The sequence below is a fragment of the Bombus vosnesenskii genome, unplaced genomic scaffold, assembly GCF_011952255.1.
Source record: "Bombus vosnesenskii isolate JDL3184/JDL3185 unplaced genomic scaffold, Bvos_JDL3184-5_v1.1 scf7180000016279, whole genome shotgun sequence".
NCBI classification, from domain to species: Eukaryota; Metazoa; Arthropoda; class Insecta; order Hymenoptera; family Apidae; genus Bombus; species Bombus vosnesenskii.
Genome location: NW_022884348.1, coordinates 2,026,192 through 2,049,026, shown reverse-complemented (window position 1 = coordinate 2,049,026; position 22,835 = coordinate 2,026,192). Strand labels below are relative to the sequence as shown.

The 22,835-nt window shown below is 36.2% G+C and overlaps 3 protein-coding genes across 7 annotated transcripts in view; 2 read left to right on the top strand and 1 right to left on the bottom strand.

Annotated features, from left to right (window-relative positions):
- LOC117242822 (neprilysin-2) overlaps nucleotides 1-12,273 on the top strand; it is a 38,713-nt gene extending 26,440 nt beyond the window's left edge. For 2 of the 4 annotated variants that reach the window (XM_033509780.1, XM_033509784.1), the window contains 9 exons: nucleotides 4,109-4,257; nucleotides 6,996-7,133; nucleotides 7,443-7,688; nucleotides 7,923-8,134; nucleotides 8,504-8,680; nucleotides 8,768-9,262; nucleotides 9,363-9,654; nucleotides 9,753-10,003; nucleotides 10,717-11,055. In XM_033509780.1, coding sequence (XP_033365671.1) covers nucleotides 4,109-4,257; nucleotides 6,996-7,133; nucleotides 7,443-7,688; nucleotides 7,923-8,134; nucleotides 8,504-8,680; nucleotides 8,768-9,262; nucleotides 9,363-9,654; nucleotides 9,753-10,003; nucleotides 10,717-11,055 — 2,299 coding nt within the window. Of the gene's footprint in view, nucleotides 1-4,108; nucleotides 4,258-6,995; nucleotides 7,134-7,442; nucleotides 7,689-7,922; nucleotides 8,135-8,503; nucleotides 8,681-8,767; nucleotides 9,263-9,362; nucleotides 9,655-9,752; nucleotides 10,004-10,716 lie in introns of all 4 variants that reach the window. The other 2 variants (XM_033509781.1, XM_033509782.1) reach the window with 2 other exon arrangements.
- Nucleotides 12,274-12,572: 299 nt separating this feature from the next.
- On the bottom strand, nucleotides 12,573-14,268 carry LOC117242828 (eukaryotic translation initiation factor 3 subunit G). The gene is made up of 3 exons (XM_033509799.1): nucleotides 14,129-14,268; nucleotides 13,321-13,778; nucleotides 12,573-13,236 (listed from the first exon to the last, which is right to left on the bottom strand). Exons 2-3 carry the CDS (start codon nucleotides 13,763-13,765, stop codon nucleotides 12,824-12,826), a joined length of 858 nt encoding a protein of 285 aa, XP_033365690.1. The 5' UTR covers nucleotides 13,766-13,778; nucleotides 14,129-14,268; the 3' UTR covers nucleotides 12,573-12,823.
- Nucleotides 14,269-14,309: 41 nt separating this feature from the next.
- On the top strand, nucleotides 14,310-22,494 carry LOC117242823 (calcium homeostasis endoplasmic reticulum protein). Of its 2 annotated transcripts, XM_033509785.1 has the most exons (8): nucleotides 14,310-14,471; nucleotides 14,987-15,157; nucleotides 15,759-16,425; nucleotides 16,499-16,570; nucleotides 16,777-17,173; nucleotides 17,249-17,652; nucleotides 17,741-18,106; nucleotides 18,205-22,494. In XM_033509785.1, exons 1-8 carry the CDS (start codon nucleotides 14,453-14,455, stop codon nucleotides 18,497-18,499), a joined length of 2,391 nt encoding a protein of 796 aa, XP_033365676.1. In that variant the 5' UTR covers nucleotides 14,310-14,452; the 3' UTR covers nucleotides 18,500-22,494. The 2 variants fall into 2 exon arrangements, with proteins under 2 accessions (XP_033365676.1, XP_033365677.1); XM_033509786.1 differs by lacking the exon at nucleotides 14,310-14,471 and having other exon boundaries at nucleotides 15,027-15,157; nucleotides 15,821-16,425.
- Nucleotides 22,495-22,835: the final 341 nt, after the last annotated feature.

Sequence of the window (22,835 nt, the reverse complement as noted above, 5' to 3'; positions counted from 1 at the left end):
TAATTAGTAGTTGCTCGATTCGGATCGACGAAGAAATTGCGATCAATCGCAGCTTGCTATTCCGATAACCAAATAAGATTCTGATTCTAAAAAGTTAAATTCAAATGTTTTAATTGGCACGCAACGTTAAAAAGTAGAAAAAGAGAAAAATATCATAAGACAGAGGGAGAGAGAGCAGTGGTCGATTTTTTGCTATTAACCGAGTGTTAATGAAACTTTCATAAAATAGACATCGCGATAAGCTCATTGATGACTCGAATGGCAAAACACAGATTAGCACGATCAACCTCGTTTGATAATATTTGCGTAAAGAGCGGATAAATTACATATTAATATTCCTTTTTACTAGAACGATTAAACGGTTATCGTGCAGTGTGAATAACCAGGAATTACATAATCGCGAGATTATGTCCATAAACTTTGTACAAACGACGTAAAGATATAACAACGTAAGTAACGTGAAGCTATATATTGTACCTATGCGTGTAGAATATTTATTATTATGGGAACGTTCACCTATTTGCCCAATAACGTTGTTACGTCTGCCAATTGAAAAGTTTACACGCTTTAAACGTTGCACTTAAATGCGGTACTAATGTCAAACTTCTTCCGATACGAAAAGAGTTAGCACGGTATTTAGCCATAATTCTTACAGCGGAAATTATAAAACGGTATTTATGGTTACTGCCTATGTATTTCTTTCCTGCTTTACTTTGCATAGGATGTTCTAATTGAAAGTACAGTTGAACCACCGCTATTTGAATTAATAACGAATTAATAATCTTCCAAATAACGAAGCTACAGATTACACGATAGAACATCGATATTGATTACTTTTGGAACATTCGTAGACAAAAGAGTAGAATATTAGAATAGTAGATATTCGAATAACAGAGACTAACAGAGACGAAGTTTGAAATATTCTGCAATTTTATCTTCCATGATCGATATCTATACGATGTGTCTAGCGAAACCAGAAATTGAAAAATCTTCGTCATCGTAGATAAGTATCGACGGGTTTTATGCTATTCTTCGCTTCGTCTATAGTATTGGGAAATATCTAATTTTCTTACGCGACGACCAATAAGCTGAATAAGTTATAGCAGTTAGCCTTGAGCTGTATTTTATCGATAGATGCCACTATATCGTCTACACCCATGATCGATCGAACAAATCTTTTCAACGTGTACGTTGAAACGTTGAAACATTGTACGGCAAATGTACTTCCTACTGTTCAAATTTATTATAGTTATTTCGAAACACGTCGCGTTTAGATGCGTTCAAAAATTTGATCCGGTTTTCGTTAGCGTATATTACAATGTGATATATCGAATTTTAATAGAAGCGCTAGAGCAAGAGAAATATACGAGATGTAAGGGCATTATAAGAGATGTAAACCGAAAGTCGTCCAAAGCCGAAACGCGTGGACTACGAATAAATAAAATAAAAATAAAAAATATATTTTATTTTAACGTAACAGCTAACAAAATAGAAATCCAATGAAACGATAATATAATACAAACGACGTTAAGCGGTCGAATGGAAGAAAAACAGAATCGCGAAGAAGCCGAACGAAATTACTACAAATAATACAAAGATAAAAAATTACGTCTACGTATGTTGCTAACAATGAACGCATTTCGCTCGTTTAAGTAGTATTTGTACAAGCTGTTTCAGTTCACGCTTGGCCGCCAACTCGAGCTACTACTACTCGCTATCGAAAGGTAATCAGGTTCTGCGTAACGGTGATCTAGAAGAATATTGTGACTGGTTTCAACGTTCTACGCTCGTTCGTACTGCTGCAATTATTCGCGTAGAGCGTAGAATCTACGGGGAAAAGGGTCGAACCGCTAGTTCCAGCGACACAGTCTGGCGAGCCGTGGTTTTATACCACGCGCGATAAAAAGATGACGCTTTATCGACTGCTTTCTGAATCCAGAATTATAAAGAAGCGTTTTTACACAAAACTACTATGGTAGTAGTATGATAGTAGGCAATAGTAATAGTAATAACAGTAGTAGTAGTAGTAGTATTTGTTTATTGCATGGACTTTCGTCTGTTATTATCTCAAAGTTAGACGAACATTTCGTGATAACTACACTTACTTCTAGTCTGCGTTATGCTTATTGACATATTATTTATTTACAATCAATACTCGAATCTATGTTACCATTGCTTATTACCGATGAAAGAGATATACGATACACAGTGGTATAATATCAAGCGGAAAATTGTTACATTCCGATATTTATCTGCCTTGTCAATTTTCTCGATTACCGTTCGATTTTGTTGGCAACGTTGAAAGAATAGCGTTACGATTAATCGTTACGCAGCTTACAAAGAACACGAATTGCGCAATACGATGTTGTGTCACGATGAATAACGATCTGTGTCTATGAGGTGACAATGCGGGTAAATGCAACAAAAGAAATCGATAATGACCATTATGTATATATCTTTTCGACGGAATCCTATTCTATCTTGAAACGTATTTCTGAAACGTTTATATCATCGTTGCTTTTTCCATGATCCCTCGCGTTATTATTATTAAATTTATTAACGCTTTCGAGCTACTACTATCGCTTTATTCGCCTCGCAATCGGTAAATTAATTTTACTTCGTGAAAGTACAAGTATATATTCAAGCGTGATTTATAAAAAGTGAAATGGGATTGAAAAAAAAAAGGGGGATGTGTAGACGGATGAGTCATAAAAGAGGGATAAACGCGTGTAAAGGTAATGTTTGAAACGTTTTTACAAAGTAACAAAAGTAATTATTGTGTTTTGCCCGCAGCGGTTCGTTCATGTAGGACGAGATCCAATGATTGCCGAGTAATAAATTGCGGCTTTGTAACTATTCATGAGAGGATTCGCAAGAATTCCATTTCTCATCCGCTTAATCTCCAAACTTACGTAAAGGATGGATATAATTGTAAAACTAATGCTTATATAATCGTCATTTAGAGACTTGTTTATTCTTTAAAAAAGAAGATATTGAATTTGAATTTGAATAAAATTGATCGCAGCGACCAGATATTCTGCTTGGGTCTTACATTTTCATTTTTATTAAAATACGAATTTTTATTAAAGTTACAAAATACCTTACGTCTTATTTCCTACGAAATCCTACGAGATATCGTATATGTGAAAAAAAATGCGATTTTCTCTCTAACAGATTTTATTTACGACGAAACAGGAAGCTATTATTCCGGTTTTCCTATTTCGAAACCGTACCACCGCGAAACTATAAAAATGACGATCATCGACGCTCATGGAGTTCCATTTTCTCGAACTCTTTTCTTGTGAATCATAGTTTGCGGTTAATTCGACATAGACTTCAAGGTTCGCGAAACCATTAACACGAAACTATACTCCGACGTATCTCCATTAACAGCCGACTTTTACTACTCGCTGCTGTTTAGCAGAGCGAAGAAGATTGATCTTCGTGGATCGTGTACGATCTACCAGTTCCTTCCAAGGACATAAATACGCGAGGAGCGACATAAATCTTATCGACGGTCACGTGCCTGGACGGGCCTCGCGTTAAAATTCAAATTGCGTAAAACGAAATTCCCAAATATGTGGTAGAAATTGTTAATCTGTGCCTAAATCTGACATCGGTAGATTCTTAAAATAATTCGATGTAGAAATTTACGAATACGCGTTTTCTGAAGGTTCGAGGTGATTTTTGATACGACGAATAGAGACTCGTTTTCCTTTGCGTTATATATTTTCTCCTACGTCGTTTCATTCCGATATCTTTGATAGCAGTTTTATATCTTCGATAATTCCAGTGTTAAAAATCTCGCCACATGCCTCTTCCATCTTCTTATCGTTCGGTTAACATGTCTCTCTTTTTTCTATAAAAAGCGCGAGATTATCGGCGTTCAGATGAACACTGCGATAGAAAGGGAGAAGAGAAATATTGACATCATCGTTTTTTATTTTCATTGCGAAACTTTATTTACTGGCTTGTTAATTTCAAATCGCGTGAAACGCAAGTTTCTCGTGATAAAACAGGCCGATAATAATACAATGAAACGATCGCGAAGAGAAGTTCGTCGAGAGGAAAAAAATATTCGTTTCGACCATTCTATGTTTTGTTTCAGAAATCCAACGTGGTGGAAGAGGAGATCGACGTTGGAACGCGGGCTAACCGTGATAGCAGTTTGCGGAGTGCTTTTATGCATCGCGTTGGCTGTTGCACTTGGTGTTCTGGCTGCGAACACTGCAACCTGCGACGCGTCATCCAGAAACGGTAAGAATATCTGCAAACGCACAGTTTGACGATTTGCGAAAGATCTTGACCTATGCCTGAATCCACGATCTCGTACAAAGTGTATTCGATATCGAATACTCGTTCTCGATCGTGGTCGAAGCATGTAGAGAGTTTGATAAGAATCGCGTTCTCCATATCTTTCCCTGACTAATTGCACTCCTGTAGTTGGGTCGTATGACTCAAGTACACGCCTTAACGAGCTTATAAATGCCATAATTACTTTCAACGTGGATTCACGAAGACGACGAACCATCGTTACACTTCCGCCGCAATTAAAACACTGTCTAACATCGTTTAATGGCTACCATTAACAATCGTTGAAACATCAATCGAGTCCTATGATTCGTATCGTGAATATCAGTTTTCGTCAAAATTCTGTAATTAGCGCTTCAAAGTGATCGTCGCGTATCTCGAAACAACGAGGAAACGAAGAAATCGGTTGTCCGATGATAATCCGTAAATTGTTTCCGTTGCAACTCGTATTATGGCTTTTTAAATGATTTTAAGAAAGATCGGATAGATGTAAAAGTTTTGCCGGCTCGCGCACTGTCTTCCTCAATGGCGTTGCTTCTTTTTCTTTTTCTTTTTTTTTCTTTTTATATAAATTGCGATGGACTTAAATAGAAATTAGTTCCACATAATAACTAGACTGCGCATTTTATCCGTTTCTTTCCTTGCAAATTCTTTCTCTGCCGTTTCAATTCGTTCAACCGATAAAAATTCGGAAGCGACAAGCTTCTCGATTTCCTGCACGAGGAAACGGTTTGATAACGGTTTCGTGGCTACGTCGAAAGAAAATATTAAAAAGGAATTTCAGTCGCGTGAAAGCTGACCAAACGGGCTTACGATCGAGTCGTCATAAATTTCATTGACAGATAGTGTCACGTGCGACCTATTTTCTCACGTTGATTTATCCTTGCGAATCTACGCGCTTCTCTTGGTTTCTCGAAATATCGTATTGTTGCATAAAACAAGTCGGTATATTAATGTTCTTTTTTCCTCCGTTAAATTTCGTCGTCCTAGCCTTTGGAATCGTAGTAATTTAGTTTAAACTATCGATCTACCATCGGGAGAGTCTTAATCGCCGTTACTAACCGTACCTGACGAATGTTTATATCGTGTTGTCGTTATGTAAAATCTATTTATCCAAGGATATACGTATGTATTAATTAGTTTCGTTACCTTCTACAGGTGCGTTGCGTAACTTACCCCATTTCTTTCCTAGTTCGACACACATACGAAACGAAATACGTACCAACTGACCACGCGTATCATTGGCGATTCAAATGGCCAAATTTCGTACCACTACCCGTAGATGACCAACAGCGATCGATAAAAATACACGTAATGGATATTACGTAACGTTTAACGTATCGGAACGTAGCGTGTACTAGATAAATCCTGAAATCAAACCCAAAAAACAGCACTCTCGTCTTACCCTTCTCTCGTCTACGAGATATTACGATCATATGAGTAAGTCGGACTTGCTCGTGCGATAATCGCGTAACTTTATACGGTATGGTGAATCCGCGAATACACATTTCCTCTTTCTTTCGTTATAACGATCGGCCGACGAAGGATATACCGTATCACATCCGAAACGCGTTATTTAACGTATAAAGGTCGTGACGTCAATAAGAGCGTCCCGATTCTGACGCATCGAGGTAAGTGATCATTGTTTTGAGAGTTACTCAGCCGGGCCAGGTCGTGCTTTTCGGCGATCCACGCCCGCGAACTAAATAAGAAGCCGCCCGGCTTTCCAATCTGTATATTTTCGATCGAGTATCGATCGACCACCCGCTGCCATCATTAAAGAAACAACCAAATATGAATCATCGGAATATTTTTACGGATCATCGGCAAACGATCATGTTTTAGAAACTAATCGTCGAGACGATGGCGCCGATACGATGTTTCTTTTTCTTCTTCGCGAACGGTCATGAAGTCGATCGATGAGAATAAAACGATCGGTTTTACGATCCAGTCGGAGTATCTCGACTTTCGTAGATGTGTAAGCCTTCGAACGACTAGCGAAGCCTTTTCTCGCGTCTCTATTCTCGCTTTCTCTGGAGGAACAACGATGCTTTTTAACGAGAAAAGGAACGAACGCCGAAGACGAACGCGGTTGTTGCAGGCTTTTCAATGAATTCGCGTTGATTGATAGGGGAGGTGGTTGTACACGTTTGAATGGATCAATCGCTTAAGGTTGATTACTGCGATTACACTTTGAGCGGCATCGCGTTGCACGTGTTTGCACGAAGGTTCGTTCAAACTGTGAAGCGAATAGCGACTGGAACAACGTAGAGACACGCCACTGGTTAGACGAGGTTTAACGGTTAGATCGCTTTACGTTCCTCGTTCTCGAACGAGCGTATTTATTCTGCCACACCTTTTTATCACTCGAGATACTCTTCGAGACCGCTCTTTTAGCTACTCGTTACAGGTGGATACGATACGTGGAAAGCGCTTTCGTATCTTGCATTCATCTTGAATGATTCTTCTCCTGGTGAAAAATAGGACTTTACGAATATACGGTACAGCACTATGTAAATGCAATAGAAATAAAATTTAATAGTGGAAATCCGTACTCTGTTAGACGATAAGATTGCTTGTTATCATGGCTTAAAAAACGATCGGCACTAACAATCATTAACATCGTGGTCCTGCATTATTTTTGTGTTGCAACTGCACCTGCATCTGCGCCTGCACGAGAGTAGATCCTGTTAACTCAGAGGGATTACCATCCACAGCCGATGCCCTAAATGGATATCAACGGAACAAAGGCGTTCATGTCATTGACAAAGGATCCGGCTGTGACGAGGACGTATGTTACACGAAAGAATGTATCCATACGGGTTAGTAAAAATTTCATCGACTTCGACAAAATGATTCGTCGCGATAAAACTTTTAGCCAACCCGGTCGACCTAGGTAACCGTAACAGGTAGCTTTTCAACTTTCAGGTAGCATCTTTTCAACTGAATTTCCATTTTTTTTTTTTTAACATCTTTATGTTGAAATTTATATAAAGATCATAAATATTAAGGTTACAAACGCTTCTAAAAGTTTTATCGTCGCGAATGTTCATTTCGGTTGTCTACCGCTGTACTATTTCATTACGACACGAAAGTAATTTTACTAATAGCGCTAAATCGTGAAACTTTAGCCGCTAGATTGTTGAAGAACATGGATTCCGAGGTAGAACCGTGCGACGACTTTTACGATTTCGCTTGCGGTGGTTTTCTCAAGTCTACCATCATCCCGGATGACAAGACCAGCGTAAACACGTTCACTGAAATTAGCGACGAGCTGCAGAACCAGCTAAGAGCCAGTATCGAGGAGAAAAGTTCACCGGATGAACCGAAACCGTTCAGACTCGCCAAGAATTTATACAAGGCTTGCATGAACAAGAGTGAGTACATACATATGTACTTGGATTGGTTATCTCCTGCTTGCAATAAGCAAGTAAAATGTATGTGGAAAATGTTAAACGGTAATCGCAGGACGTATCTTAGTTAGCGGAAGAAACAAATAAGAACATAAAACGGATTGAGAAAATATGTGGTCGGGTGATTACGGAATTTTTTTTTTTTTTTTTAGCAGCTATTAAATAAGATACTCAGATTGGAAAATGTAATTATTTCAGCGGTCATCGAGCAGCAAGGTTTAGACCCTTTGCTCAACATTTTGCAAAAGCTCGGTGGCTGGCCTGTGTTGGAAGGTGACCAGTGGAACGAAAATGAGTTTAACTGGAAGGAGTCGGTGTACAAATTCCGCGAGATGGGTTACTCTGTCGACTACTTTATAGATTTCAGTATCGGCGTTGATCTGAAAAACAGCACGAAACGAACAATCGACGTACGTATCAGAACGAATTTTCAATCTTTACGCGTGCCCGTAAAACTTTAATCTCTCGAGCCAACGTGAAATCGTTCTCAAATAGAGTCACATCGACGAAACGTAGAAGTCAAACGCGCGAATTGTTCGTGCAAATTTAACTTTCCTTAAAGATTGTACCGTTTAGCGGAATTTTGCAATGGTAATTATTGCTTGAAAATTCAAATTACATTTACAATTATAATTCAATATTTATCTAAGTTTAAACGCGTTTCTTGCTAATTGTAATTTTGTTTGCCAAATGAATAGACGATTTGTAACGTGATGATTTGAGATTTAATATTTAAGAATCTTGTTTCTGTGGAATTTGAAAATGTTTTTTTCTTGCAGTTGGATCAAGCAGCCCTTGGATTATCGCGCGAATATTTATCCAAAGGTTTCGACGATAAAATCGTGCAAGCCTACTACAGCTACATGGTCGATATCGCGGTAATTCTTGGAGCAAATAAAACCGATGCAAAAACTGAATTGAAGGAGTCGTTGGAATTTGAGATGAAACTTGCCAATGTACGTTAGTTGTTAAATCAAATCGTATGTTAATATACAAAACAACACGGAATGATTAACGAGTCGAATATAACGCTGATTCTGCAGATTTCTTTGCCGAATGAAAAACGTCGCAACGCTACTCTGCTCTACAACCCCATGACGATACGAGAGTTATCCAAGACCTATTCCAGTATCCCGTGGAAGGAATACTTCAACACTCTTCTGGCGACTAGTGCTCAAGTAGACGAAGAGGAAGTCGTGATCGTTAGCGTTCCAAATTACATCACAAGCTTGGAAAAATTATTAGCCACCACGCCGAAAAGAGTACAAGCTAACTATGTGATGTGGAGAGCAGCCGCATCTTCTGTAAGCTATCTCACGGACGAAATTCGCAAGAGACAACTGCAATATTCCACGGCGTTAAGCGGAAAAACGGAGAGAGAACCCAGATGGAAGGAGTGCATCGATACAGTTTCCAGTAGCTTGGCCATAAGCGTCGGCGCGATGTACGTTAGGAAATACTTCAAAGAGGATGCCAAGAAAAACGCTGTAGACATGGTGGCTGATATTAGGCAAGAATTCACTAAGATACTCAAAAAGGTATGTTTGTTTCAGATGAGAAGACTTATCGCTTCCACCTACAATACCACGATGAGTGCTTCCAAATTTTTCAATTTAAAGATAATTTGACGTTCTTTAGGTTGATTGGATGGACGAAGAAACGAGAAAGAGTGCTCTGAACAAAGCAGCCAGCATGTCCAGTCACATCGCCTACCCCGACGAATTACTGGACGACAAGAAACTGGAGAAATTTTACGAGAAACTGGAATTAACGACAGATAATTACCTAGAAGGTATCTTAAATCTGACTTTATTCGGGGTCGAGTATTCTTTCAGTAAACTGAGAAAACCTGTGAACAAGACCGACTGGGTAACTCACGGAAGACCCGCCATCGTTAATGCTTTTTATTCGTCCATCGAGAATAGTATACGTGAGTATCGTTTTATAAAAGTCGATGGAATGATAATTTCGTAATAAATCGTTGACTGATACCAAAGAGACGATAACGTTTGTATAATGCTTTTGCAGAATTTCCCGCTGGTATCTTGCAAGGTGCTTTCTTTAGTAACGATCGACCAAGGTACATGAATTATGGCGCTATCGGTTTCGTTATTGGCCACGAAATAACGCATGGCTTCGATGATCAGGGCAGGCAATTCGATAAAAACGGAAATCTGGTCGACTGGTGGGCACCACAAACAAAAGAAAAGTATCTGGAGAAAGCAGAGTGTATTATTCACCAATACGGCAACTATACCGTGGAAGATGTTAACTTGAACGTAATGATCGACTTTTATTATACGCTGTCTTGTTTCTTCCTCATTCTCAATTGTCCACGATCATTTGCGTCAACCGATAGAAATATTTGTTTAATACGGATTCTAATTTTAGGGCTATTGAGGAATGTCAATCTTTTTATTCTATACATTACTTTACGTAAACTTTATCGAGCTCTTACGATGCAAATAACGCTCATCGATGATGTTCGTCGATGATATTCAAATTTTTTCTCACAGAGGTCAAACTCGTGCATAATACGCACTTGTGAATGAAACGTTAGATAACAGCTGGTATAGACACGAAATTTGGCTTGGTAGACTAGTTATTTTAACGTAGAATAATGTTTCTTAAACAACGAACATGTTCTTGACAGTTTTATTTTGTAATAATACGCAACTTTTTTGCCCGCTAAGGTTTATTGAAACTAGGCATATACAGATATAAATATTGATGACGTTCTTTCGTTTCCTTCTTTTTTAGTATCAATTTCGCGAGTTCACTGTTTTTTAAATAGACGATGAAACATCATAATCTTTCGTTTAAAGATTTGAAGGCATGTATAATAACGCTATAGAAATTTAAATGCAACGTTATATTTCTTCCTCCTTCTCTTACTTTCATTCGTTTAGAAAATAATGCATGTCTTAAATATTCATCCAGAAAGAAGGAAATCTAGACATATAAAAAAGAATCGCTTCGTTTCCTGTTACAGTTAAATGGTATCAATACTCAAGGTGAGAATATCGCCGACAACGGAGGAATAAAAGAAGCCTATTTAGCGTATCAAGAATGGGTACAAAGAAATCATGCGGAGCCAAAATTGCCAGGACTCCCTTATAGTCCTGAACAATTGTTCTGGATCAGTGCAGCGAACACTTGGTGTAGTAAGTACAGGCCGGAAGCGATGAAACTTCGCATTACCACTGGTTTCCACAGCCCTGGTAAATTTCGTGTTCTGGGGCCACTTTCCAACATGGAGGAGTTCTCGAAGGATTTCAACTGCCCTCTTGGCTCGAAGATGAATCCCAAAAAGAAATGCGCTGTTTGGTAAAGATCAATACAGTGCAAGAACAATGAGATAGCAGAAGTTATAGCTAATCGACAGCGATGAAATTTGTTCTTCAAAATGTTAAAGAAGAAATGATTCATGTCTGAAACAGCTTTCCTCTGGAAGTTTCGTTAGAATTGACAATCTGGTTCAGTCAGCGGAAACTGTTAGAAATAAAATTTGCGTGTAGCTCGGCGGATCGTCGTAAATCATGATGGGATCTGCTTAAGGAATAAAAGTGAAGGTGCTTCGGTAGCAGTGGAACTGATGAAATTCAATTTAGAGGCACGATCGTGCTCGAGAAAGATCTCACTAAAGATGCCCAAAGAGATCCTCGTTCATAAATTGACTTGAATTACATGGTTACACAGTGCATGTTACTAACATTGTTCGCTAATATATAAGTCCTTTTTTATGAGAGAGACGTCCGAGTTCCGACTAGTATTGTAAATAAAGAAACCAGCGAGAAACGAGGCAGCGCGTCATGATGATTTGAAATTTTCTGTAATTGCATTCTGAGAAATCGGATAAGCGGGTGTTGAAGGTTCTGAAATATTGAAGAAAAATGGAACGAAAATGGACACGTTTAAACTGTGATGATTTTATAGGAAACGACAATAAAATAGCGAAAACGGTCTTTCGATTAAAACTGTAGGATGACGCGCAAACAAAAAAATATATATATATAATTGTATTGTTAATTATATTTTCAAATGACATTGTTTTACTGATATATATATATATATTTATATATATATATATATATTATTAATATATATATTTATATATATGTATGTATTAAACGATGAAGTTAATACGTGCTTTTTTGCTATCTGTATGATATTCATTAGGCTCCGTTGAGCAGCGTAAGGTTGTTCATTAGAGTTACCATTTCAAAGTACTTAGACAATGTAGTATTAATCGTAGTTTTTAACGTACAGGTGATGAATAAACACCTGTGTAATTACTTTTGTACTATTTTACTTTTGTTTTTGCATCTATGTATCGCATAAGCGTTTATTTGTATCGTAATTTCTTTGTTTCTCGATTTCAATCACAACATTACCGCGTGAGGATCTAACACTTAGAACCAGCGATACTACTTATATTTATTATAATATCATATTATTTTAAGTTTAAACAGTTTAAATGTATTCAGTTTAGGTTTAAATGTATCCAGTGTATTTTTGTTGAATATAAAATTTTTAGAAAAATATCGAAAAGAAGATTTCATCTTAAATTTGACAATAGAATTGAATACGAATCTCTTTTTACATGTTATACATTGCAAAAATGTATACATTTTTTAGTTATATTATACAATTCCTTGAATAAAATAAAATCATAAAATACCTGACATAGGAATTGTTAACATCTAATAAATACGCTCCAAGTTTCATGGCATATTATTTATTTTTGATCAAAAAAAAGATAAGAATACAAATTACATTTTAATTGATACATCATTTTTTAAAGTAACGAATACAAGAACGTCATGTTCGAATGAATTAAAAATGATAATAAATTGTGACACCAGGAAGCAGAGTTACCATTTTGTAGTTGATCGCATATAATTTAAATAATTACATTAACAAACTATGAACATTGTTATGAATATATTTGTTACGCTAATTTTTATTGTGCAATGCATTAAAATTTGAAATGAAAAGTATTGTACTCTGCTCCTGGTGTCACAATTAAACATTTGCATATCATTTATATTTTTACGCGGTGCGTAATCCAAGTAACGAAACTTGAATTTTCATTTATCTCAATTACTTTGCTGCTGCGGTTTTGACCAGTCTACGTTCAAGATAAGGTGATCGTAACCATACCCATTAAGCGTAGCAATAGCTTTTGCTGCTTCCACTCTATATTTGAAATGTACATATGCAAATCCTTTGCAAAGATTAGTTTGTTTGTCCTTTGCAAGATAAAATTTAAGAACAGATCCAAATGGCTTGACAAGTTCATCCAAATCTGCATCTGTAGTACTTTCTGATAAATTGGAAATACGAATAGCAGTAGTATCGTCACGTCTTTGCATCTGCATAGAATCTCCTCGTTTACTGCCTCCATCGCGCATACCAGGTGGTATGTATTTACTACCCTGAGGTTTCAATTCTGTCATTGCACCAGGAGCACTAGTATTAATAAGTGGCTTTTTATCATCAGGCACTTTACCTGCAAATTAAATCACATATTCCATAGAATTATATAATCTTAAATGTTTCTTTCCAAAAATTAATTTATCATAATGAAACATACCTCCAGCAAGGACAGTGTCTTTGTAAGGGCATTTGGAAGTCCAATGGTCTCCATTACAATTACGACATTTAACTACACCTTTATCTCCCATACTCTTCAACTTGTCAAGGCTATCTTCTTCAACCTTATTTTCCTCTTCTTTACTAGAAATGAATTGCATAAAGACATCTTCACCTCCAACTGTAGTAGCAGGATTAGGTCCAGGTCGGTCATCTGCAGAGTCTCCGAATTTTGCCCAATTTTTACGGGCGGCAATTGTCTTTGAAACAACGCGTCTCTCGATCTTATATGTTCGAACTACCTTGACCTTTTTATTATCTTGATTGTACTTGTATTCAGTGAGGATTTTAAACCCATTTTCATAAGTCTCTGAAGGCGGAGGCAACGCTCCTCCCTCTTCTTCTACTTCATCTGCCCAGCTGGATTTCACCTCTGCTACAGGCATTCCCGTAATTCACCTGATACAGACAAATATTACTATTAATGATATTTTCAAATTATTCAATAATAGATGAAAAATATAAAATTAAACTGCTTTGAATACGTGACAGACGTGACGCAATAGGTTAAGTAGCAACATTAATAAATGAAACGATATTGATAATATTAAAACTGTTTAATTACAATAAACAACAAATAATTAAAACGTAACAAAGTAAGCGTCACATAAAAGGAATTTACAATATTGTATTTTCTAATATAGTGAACACATTATGAGAAAAGACACGTTTACGTTAGAAAATTGTAAAAATAATGTGGCGGTAGAAACTTGATCTTTTGATGAAAATATATTAGTGTAAATATTTACCGCTCAAAGTTATTGCACAAGGAATCGATGCGAACACAATTATTATAGAAAATTGACAGAAAGCAAACCCTACGAAACGTAAATGAAAATGAGCCGAAATGGAGAATTTTCCGCATGTGATAAATTGGCGTGTCAGCCGCTCTAGTGGTGGTTTTTTGAAACATGAATACTCGAGTATTAATGGCGACTTCTAGCGTTGTCGTGTTCATTGTGAAAAAATAATGTTTTCCGGAGCCGTACCACAATCGTGTACGGAAAAGTGTTAACGAAAGTAATAACAAACGTGATCGAATTCGGTGTAAAAGTAAAAGAGTAATCGTGATAATGGACCAGGCACCTGCAGGTAAGAAAAGAATGTTGTGATTTGGTGATTTGGCCAAGCGCGGTCTTGCACATTCCCACTCCGGGCGAGCATATTAACGTTCCATCTTTTTTATTAACCGTAATGTCTATGATCTATCATTTTAGCATTTTAGTTAGTCAGAATTGGGGATTTGTGAGTTTCCATGCAATGGAAATAATGAGATACGTTTAAAAAAGACAAAATGTAGATTCTAAATAGTAGGTTATGTAAACCTGTGCAACGTATTAGGCTACCATTAAAAAGCAATTCACTCGACGAATTAAATTATCCTCAGGCAAATCTCCGTAGATACGTGCACAAAGTGATAAATTTCAAAACAGATTCAATATTTCAGGTTACGATGGGCTGATTTAGGACTGCGTACTTTAAAAAAATAAGAGATCCTATTTCAGTACTGTATTTAAATATTGCCATTTATATTGTAATAATTGTATAAGTAATTCATTATTGTTAGGTTATTGTACTAATTCTGTTTATTTTGGTATAATACCCAGATACAGAGTTACGGAACATCATAGACAAACTGGCTCAGTTTGTGGCTCGCAATGGACCGGAGTTTGAGCAGATGACGAAAAACAAGCAGAAGGACAACCCAAAATTTGGTTTCCTGTTCGGTGGAGAGCACTTCAACTACTATCAATACAAAGTGACTACAGAGCAAGCCAGTAAGTGGGATACAGCCCCTTAACAGCTACAACAATTGAGAAGCATAATGGCCATGCTTTATTCAACGAACAAGGAATGACTTTGAAAAAGAGATACGGGTGAAAGGGTCTGAATTCGTCATAGTGAACATACAAAACTATTATTCATCGAATATGAGCACTTCGTTTCAAGATTTTGGGATTGCTATTTATTAAGCAGAATGCTTTAGCTAAAGACATATTCTATTTCTTGGCAATGGTGATTTTAAGAAGATGTAGTTTTAAGATTCTTAATGGAGCTTGTCTAATACGGACTACGTTGTTGATATATTGCTTCAATCTATGTGGGAACTGCAACCCACTATAATACCCTGTAATACCCTAGTACTGTAAAAAAAAGTAAAAAATACATGTATATATATAATATATAAAACAGGGAAAGAATATAGTGCTCCCAAAAGACTTACCGAATTTTCGATATAATTCTCTAATAAATGCCAAGAATTTTATTATGCACTGGTAGAAGATAAGACTCAACAGAAATTGGACTATTTGTATACTTTTTCAATATCCATTGAAGGAATCAAACATCTTACAATAATCCACCGTCATTCGTTTACAGTTTTAAAGCAAAAAGGAATAAATCCAATGCAAAATGCAGACCCACGTTTAAACGTTTCGCAGCAGCAGCAGCAAACAGCCGCTACCGTCGCGCAGCCACTGAATAACGTCAATCTTGCACCTGGCCTAAATACTCAGAACAATGGATTAAATCCAGTTGTGGGAATTGGACCAGTGGGAAATCAAGGTGGTCCAGTTATACCTGGAGTACTAGGACAAATTGGAGGGCCAGGAAATGCAGGACCACCAATTGGACCAGTCCCTGGTGCTATGGGAGGTGTGAATCCATCTATTGGTGGTGTTACTCAACCGGTTAACATTGGCGGACCTCCTGGATGGCTTCAAAATGAGTTAGCAAATCTTCAGTCACAGCAGACAACGCTACAGGAACAAGTTAGACAATCAGAACAAAATCTGGCTGCGCAACATGCTGCATTGATGGCGCAACAACAAGGAAGGGTTGAGGATGCTGTGAGACAAGCTCAAGAAACAGCTTTACAAAACAGTGCACAAAGCACAAACACAGACCTTGCTGCATTTGATGCGGTATTACAACCTATCATTGATAGTTGCACAAAAGATAGCATAAGTGCAGGGAAAGCCTGGATACTTCAAAATTCTATCAGTCCACAAAGCAATCAAGTTGTTGCAGACCATTTGCTGAAAAAGTATGTTATATTTGACTTTAGCCATATACTATTAACAGTAGTAAATCAATTAATTTTTTATTGTTTCTTTCAGAGTCATTCAGGCAACCAATTTTAGTCATAAACTCCATATTATCTACCTGGTCAACGATGTCCTACATCATTGGTAAGTATGATATTTGTTTGGAAAAACAGTAACAGATCTTAAATCTTAAAACATTTGTAAAAAATTTGAATTAAATTACATTATCTAATTAAATGTGAATGGAAAATTTAACACTTCAATTTCAGTATAAATATAATATTTATAATAAAGTTTGATAACTTTCATAAAAATAGTTGTGCACGATATTTAATTTCAAACTTCTTTAGTGCAAGAAAAAAATCTATGGATCTTCGCAAGGCAATGGAAAGTGTTGTTGTTCCCATGTTCTGTAACACTTCATTAGCTGCATCAGAAGAACAACTTAATAAATTAAATAAGCTATTAAGTTTATGGGAGTCAAAAAATAATTACTTTGATGAAGGAATTATAGATAAATTGAAACAGCCAAGCACATCTTGGTCTGAATATCAGGCTAACTTGGTTGAACAACATGCCAGCGCAATTACACCGATTACTACATCAACGAAACAAACCTTTGATAATTATCAAGCACAACATCAAGCGTTTGTTACACATGCTTTGAGACAAATTCAAAATATTGAGCAACAAAAGATCGCAATTGATCAACAATTAAAAGCTCCTCCTCCACCACCACCGCAATTGGTAAGTTGATCTTCTTTCCTGTATGTATTACGTATATGTATTCGACAAACGATAATAGGAATTCATACTTTACAGAACCAACAAAATATGTCTCTGCCACCTAGTCATTCCGGTCCTCCTGCTCCAATAAGCACAGATGTAAATTTCAGTCAACCGCCACCTGGATGGGGTGTACCACCCGGGAATGAACCTCCACCGTTTTCAAATGTTCCATTGCCAGATTTTTCAAAACCACCGCCTGGATTTGGCCCCCCACCTGTTATACACGAGCCCTCTGTCGAAGATTTAATGCCCAGTATGCCTTATTACGAACTTCCTGCTGGCTTGATGGTACCTCTAATTAAGTTAGAAGATGCCGAATATAAACCTTTGGATCCAGAAGCCATTAGGCTTCCACCACCTGCTCCTCCAAGTGAACGACTAGTAGCGGCTGTAGAAGCATTCTATGCGCCACCGAACCATGATTCTCCACGGGACAGGTAAAGGCATATAATGCAAATTATACACAAACTAATTATGCTTGAAATATCGAGCGAAGTTTTTAATTGTAATATCTACATATTATAGCGATGGGTGGGAAAAATTAGGTTTATACGAGTATTATAAAGCAAAGAATGCCGCGCGTAAGCGTAAAGAAGAAGATATAGCAGCTGGTATAAGACAAAAATCAAAATCGCCGTCACCAATTCTAAGGCCAAGATCCAAAAGTCCTAGTCCACCAAAGAAACGATATCGAAGTAAATCGCGAAGTAGATCACGCTCAAGATCTAGAGGTAGAAGCAGATCTAGATCTCCTGCTGCTAATCATAGACGTAACAGTCGAAATAGCAATCATAATAACAGAAGCAGAAGGAGGAGAAATAGCAACAAGGATCGAAGTCCTGATAGGAGAATGGACAGGCAAGATCGAAGTCCAACTCCACCCAGTTTCCTGTAAGTATTAGTACTTAGTATAAAAAGATATTCTATATATCTGATTATATATATATATATATATATATATATGATTTCTACGAATGAATTCCTTTCAGCGGATCAACCTACAGTAAAGCTCCTCAAGAAATTAGTCTCGATGAGAGTAACAAGGGTCATCAGTTGCTCAAAAAAATGGGTTGGGGCGGTGCGGGACTTGGTGCCAATGAACAGGGTATTGAAGCTCCAATATCGGGGGGTGAAATTAGGGATAAAAACGATCAATATAAAGGCGTCGGTATTAATTTAAATGATCCATACGAGAACTTTAGAAAGAGTAAGGGACAAGCATTCATAACTAGAATGAAAGCAAGAGCAGAAGAACGTGCCGAAGAAAGGGGTGAACGGGACTGAATCTAATCAGGATAAATAATTAATTTGTCTATAATCTTTTCGGTGAAATATAATTATCGCATGCAGTATGAATTCGCATGCTCTCACAATCGTAGTCGACACAAATTTCCAATGATCAATGTTCTACAATCCTACAATGTAATTTGTGTAATGATTTATTTTAATCTTTTTATTTTTTTCAATCTCTATTAGGATAATCAACGTTTTATATCCATTCTCTTATTTCATTGTATAAACGTTATAGGATAATTGTTTATTACTGAAATTACAAAGTTACAACGTACATTTATATATATGTTATAGAGTTGTATATTCTTGTTATAAGTAATAATCAATTATTTTATATTTTTAATTCAAAGAAACAGAGAAAGTGCATTGACTGAATATTGTGTCGATCATTCGTGGGCGCAAATCATTTATCTGTATATTTCCAATTGAAAGAAATACTACGAATGAATGATGAAAAATATGAACAATTGTTTATGAACTTAATTGCTTGTCAGTTTATAAATAAGACAAGGGTTACGAAAGTTTGCTGTTACACTTGCAGTGATTGTTACATACTAAATTCAATTTGCATGGTGCATAACTCAAAAAGAAAAAATATAATTTTATGTATCTTTTGTACATTATGTACAAAACTATTCGATTTTCGGCAAGGTTACCGTTAATAATAATAGATGGTTTGTCTATCGATAATTGGAGATATCTTGATTAAAATAATAACTAAGTACACCAAAAGGATCGATTAATCAATATTGACCAATCGCACGGTTTATGATCATCACGAACATGACATGCAAGATTACATATTATGTAATTGTATTCTGCACGGCAAAAAAATTCATTCTGTTTCCATATGAAACGATAAATTAATTCGCTGAATGTCTATATAAGAGAATAAGAGAATATCGTGCACTAATCGTCTTTACATGAAAAAAAATATATGAAACTAAAAAAGTACTTGTATTTAGTAAGTTAATAAATGATTATATTCGATACATAAGATAAAATCGAGGAATAAGCATTCTATGTTTAAATATAATGGTAGAAGAAAAGAATTGTAGAAAGAACGAGAAAAAGAGAGGAAAAATGTTCTTAATTAGAGTTAGCACGTCCTCGAGGCGTGCTATTGACGTACACTCGTACAAACTCTGCAGAAAATCATCGTAGATGTTGTTAAAGAAAATTAATTTAATCGGTTCAAAGATATTCCAGAATAATAATGTTCTTAGACTTTTTATACTGGTAGATTTATCATCAGCTGTCACGTGCACGCGGATTCAAAGAAAAATAAAAAGATAACTGGCTAGGAACAGCCGACATCCGATGGCATTGTTAATCGTCAGTTGCCTTCTTGAACTCCCCTAGTGGCAGTCGATATTGGAACCGAATACATAAATCCAACGTCAAACCGGTTTCACAGCGATAACAGTCAGAAGCCACACACTTGGTGGCGTAAACAACACCGGAAAGATGTGTGCGTTTTCCTATAGCTATTCTATAACTTCATTCTCATTTTAGTATTCTTTTTACATATATCACGCGATATATTTTTATTGAACGAAATCTATACGAAAGAAATATAATAAAATATTTACGTCGTAACAGATTTCGAAGTGTCAACCAAGAAGTTGGTGTTTGTAAATTTGGAAAGGTCTTTTAATATCTATTGAGCATCTTAATTTCTATTCAGTATTTCTTTTTCTTTTTGTCATAAATACTGTGTATCATGACAGTCGTAATATCGTTCGATAATATTTGTCGAAAGTCCCAAAGATAAGTAATTTGGTTCCCAAAGATCGTAAACATTAAATTCGACGATGATTCTGCAGTATTAACGGCCTCCTTGGAAGTCAATTTCGTCGAAGGCAAAGGTCGATGATAAAATGCAACAGTTAAAACAATAGAAAGAAAAAAGGCAGGATGAAATTAATAAGTGGAGAAATATAGTTTGTGGGAGAATATTCTTTTCTGAACAATTTATATAATATAGCATCATTGTATCGGTCTCGAGATGCAGTCATGCCGATGCACTCGATGGTAATATACGTACTTTGCTTGCGTGATCGATAACGAAATATATAATTTCAAAAAGAATATACAGACGCCAAATATACATTGGATTGTTTTATAACTGCAGTGTAACCAAACACGATCTACCTCTTTCGCAAAGCATAACGTCACGTTACAATAATCGTGTATACGTAACAACAGATTGGCACCAAAAAGTCGTGTTTTTTGTGGATCGATCGATTGCTTATCTCGAATCGAAAGACGATTGTATTTAAAAGAATCGACTGCGTTCGTGGGAAACCGGTACGTATGTGTATAAGTTGGTCGACTGATGCAACACGTTTAAGCAAAACGTGACATCGAGGCCGAAAATGTAAGAATAAATATGTGTATGAGGATATGCGAAGATAAAAAAATAGATTACGTTAACGATTTTGACGGTGGCACGTAACCATTGGTACATGCTTACTCCAGAAGTGTTATTCTTAAAACATAATATTTAAATTCGCGACTACATATATTCTTCGAAAGAAATCGGAAAGTGAATGGATTAATACATTTACAAGATATTCTTTTTCGTTCGTTTTAATTTGCTGCCTTTTAAACCATCAGATTTCCAAACTGATGCGTAAATACCTCGCGTTATACAACGATAAAAAGGTATATTTTTAGTAATTTTTAGATCGATATTTCACATACGTAAGATTTTTAATATTTTGATGATTTTATTTGATCTATGTTTGTTCCGTTTTAAATATGCCGATGAAAAATGAAAAACATGACCTTTCGAATATTCGCTCCATTCATGAAATGAGCATTTAATTTTGCGACACGGATTGTAATGCGTAGACATCGATAATATTATTGATAAACTTTTACGTATTGGATAGAATTTAAATTTTCGAAACAGTGTTTTGTATCTGCAGTGTAATAACAATAACGAAGTTAACAAGTTATAAAATTACACATTCTGATATCAACTCTGTTCTGTTAAGGCATAAAAGTAAAAAAGGTAAGAAAAATCTAATCAATACATAATAAGATCATAGCACTTCGTGTGACGCCATTCTAAACGACGAAAAAGAATTTGTATGCGAGTAAAATGAGTCTCGTATTACTGACTGCATGTAGTAGGTGCCACGTATCATTTTACCCTCATTTGTCAAGGTTTTCACGGACGTTGTCAAATTAGAACGACTCTCCTTGGACCTGTTACGTTCAGGGTTCCATATAAAGACATATCGCAGTTTCGTCGTTCGATCACAACAGATTGCGGCATTCTTTTATGTTGTACGATGAACATAATAACAGTCTACTGAAGTTATGGTAACGTCGAATAGAATGAAATAAAAGTTTCACTGAACGATCGAAATATTCTCAAACTTACAGGAACATGAATATATAAACATTTTTAGACACGAATTGCCCGTGTTATTGGTATCATCAACCTTGTGCCATTTTTATATTTGTTCGACAAATGGCGAATAAATTGTCCATATTATTAATTTTAATTACTTATAGCGAATGTTAAGAGTATTTTTGCAAATTTTATAAATAGGACGTATACTAGCAACAGTCGCGAAGAAAATAATTCAACTCTGCAATAATTAATTCACCGATTCTCAAGCAGTAACTACCTTTTGAAAGTCAACTATAAATCACGATCTGTCGCAGGTAACAGGTGACCTCAAAGTAATCAGAAACCGGATCTCGCACTCGAGCCGCGTATTTAGGCCGGAAGTGCGTCTCTAAGGTTCGCTTTAAATAGTCACTCAGCCTGTTGGTTTCCTTATAAAGTAGGTATCGATAACAAGCACCCATCGTTGATTTCAAACCAACATTCTAGACAATCTATTCTTGGTATTATGATAACAGAGTTATAATTAGCTGTTCGTCTTGGTAATAATTACTCTGCTATGGAATTTTATCTGAATTTCAATAACACGCCATTACAAAATAAATATCAAATTGGGCCGATATATTTATTAAAAAATACCAAAAAATACCGCCATTTCCCATATTCATGTTATTTGCAAATAGAACATTCTAAACGTTACTCGAATGAAATAACGAATATCTGAAACGTCAGAATAAAAACTTTCATTTATATCGTGTAACTTGATCCAACCATAAGTTAGTTGTTCAAATAAAATAGAACATTCCTGATCACACTCGTTATTAATCGAACTCTCATTTCTCAATCTTATTACCGAAAATTTTATATGTTGATTCCTATATTTTGCAGGAAAACTTGGTCAATCTGTTCGTGTATACATTGCAATTCTTTTTTTTTTTTTCAATTGCTTGACACCTCCTCCTT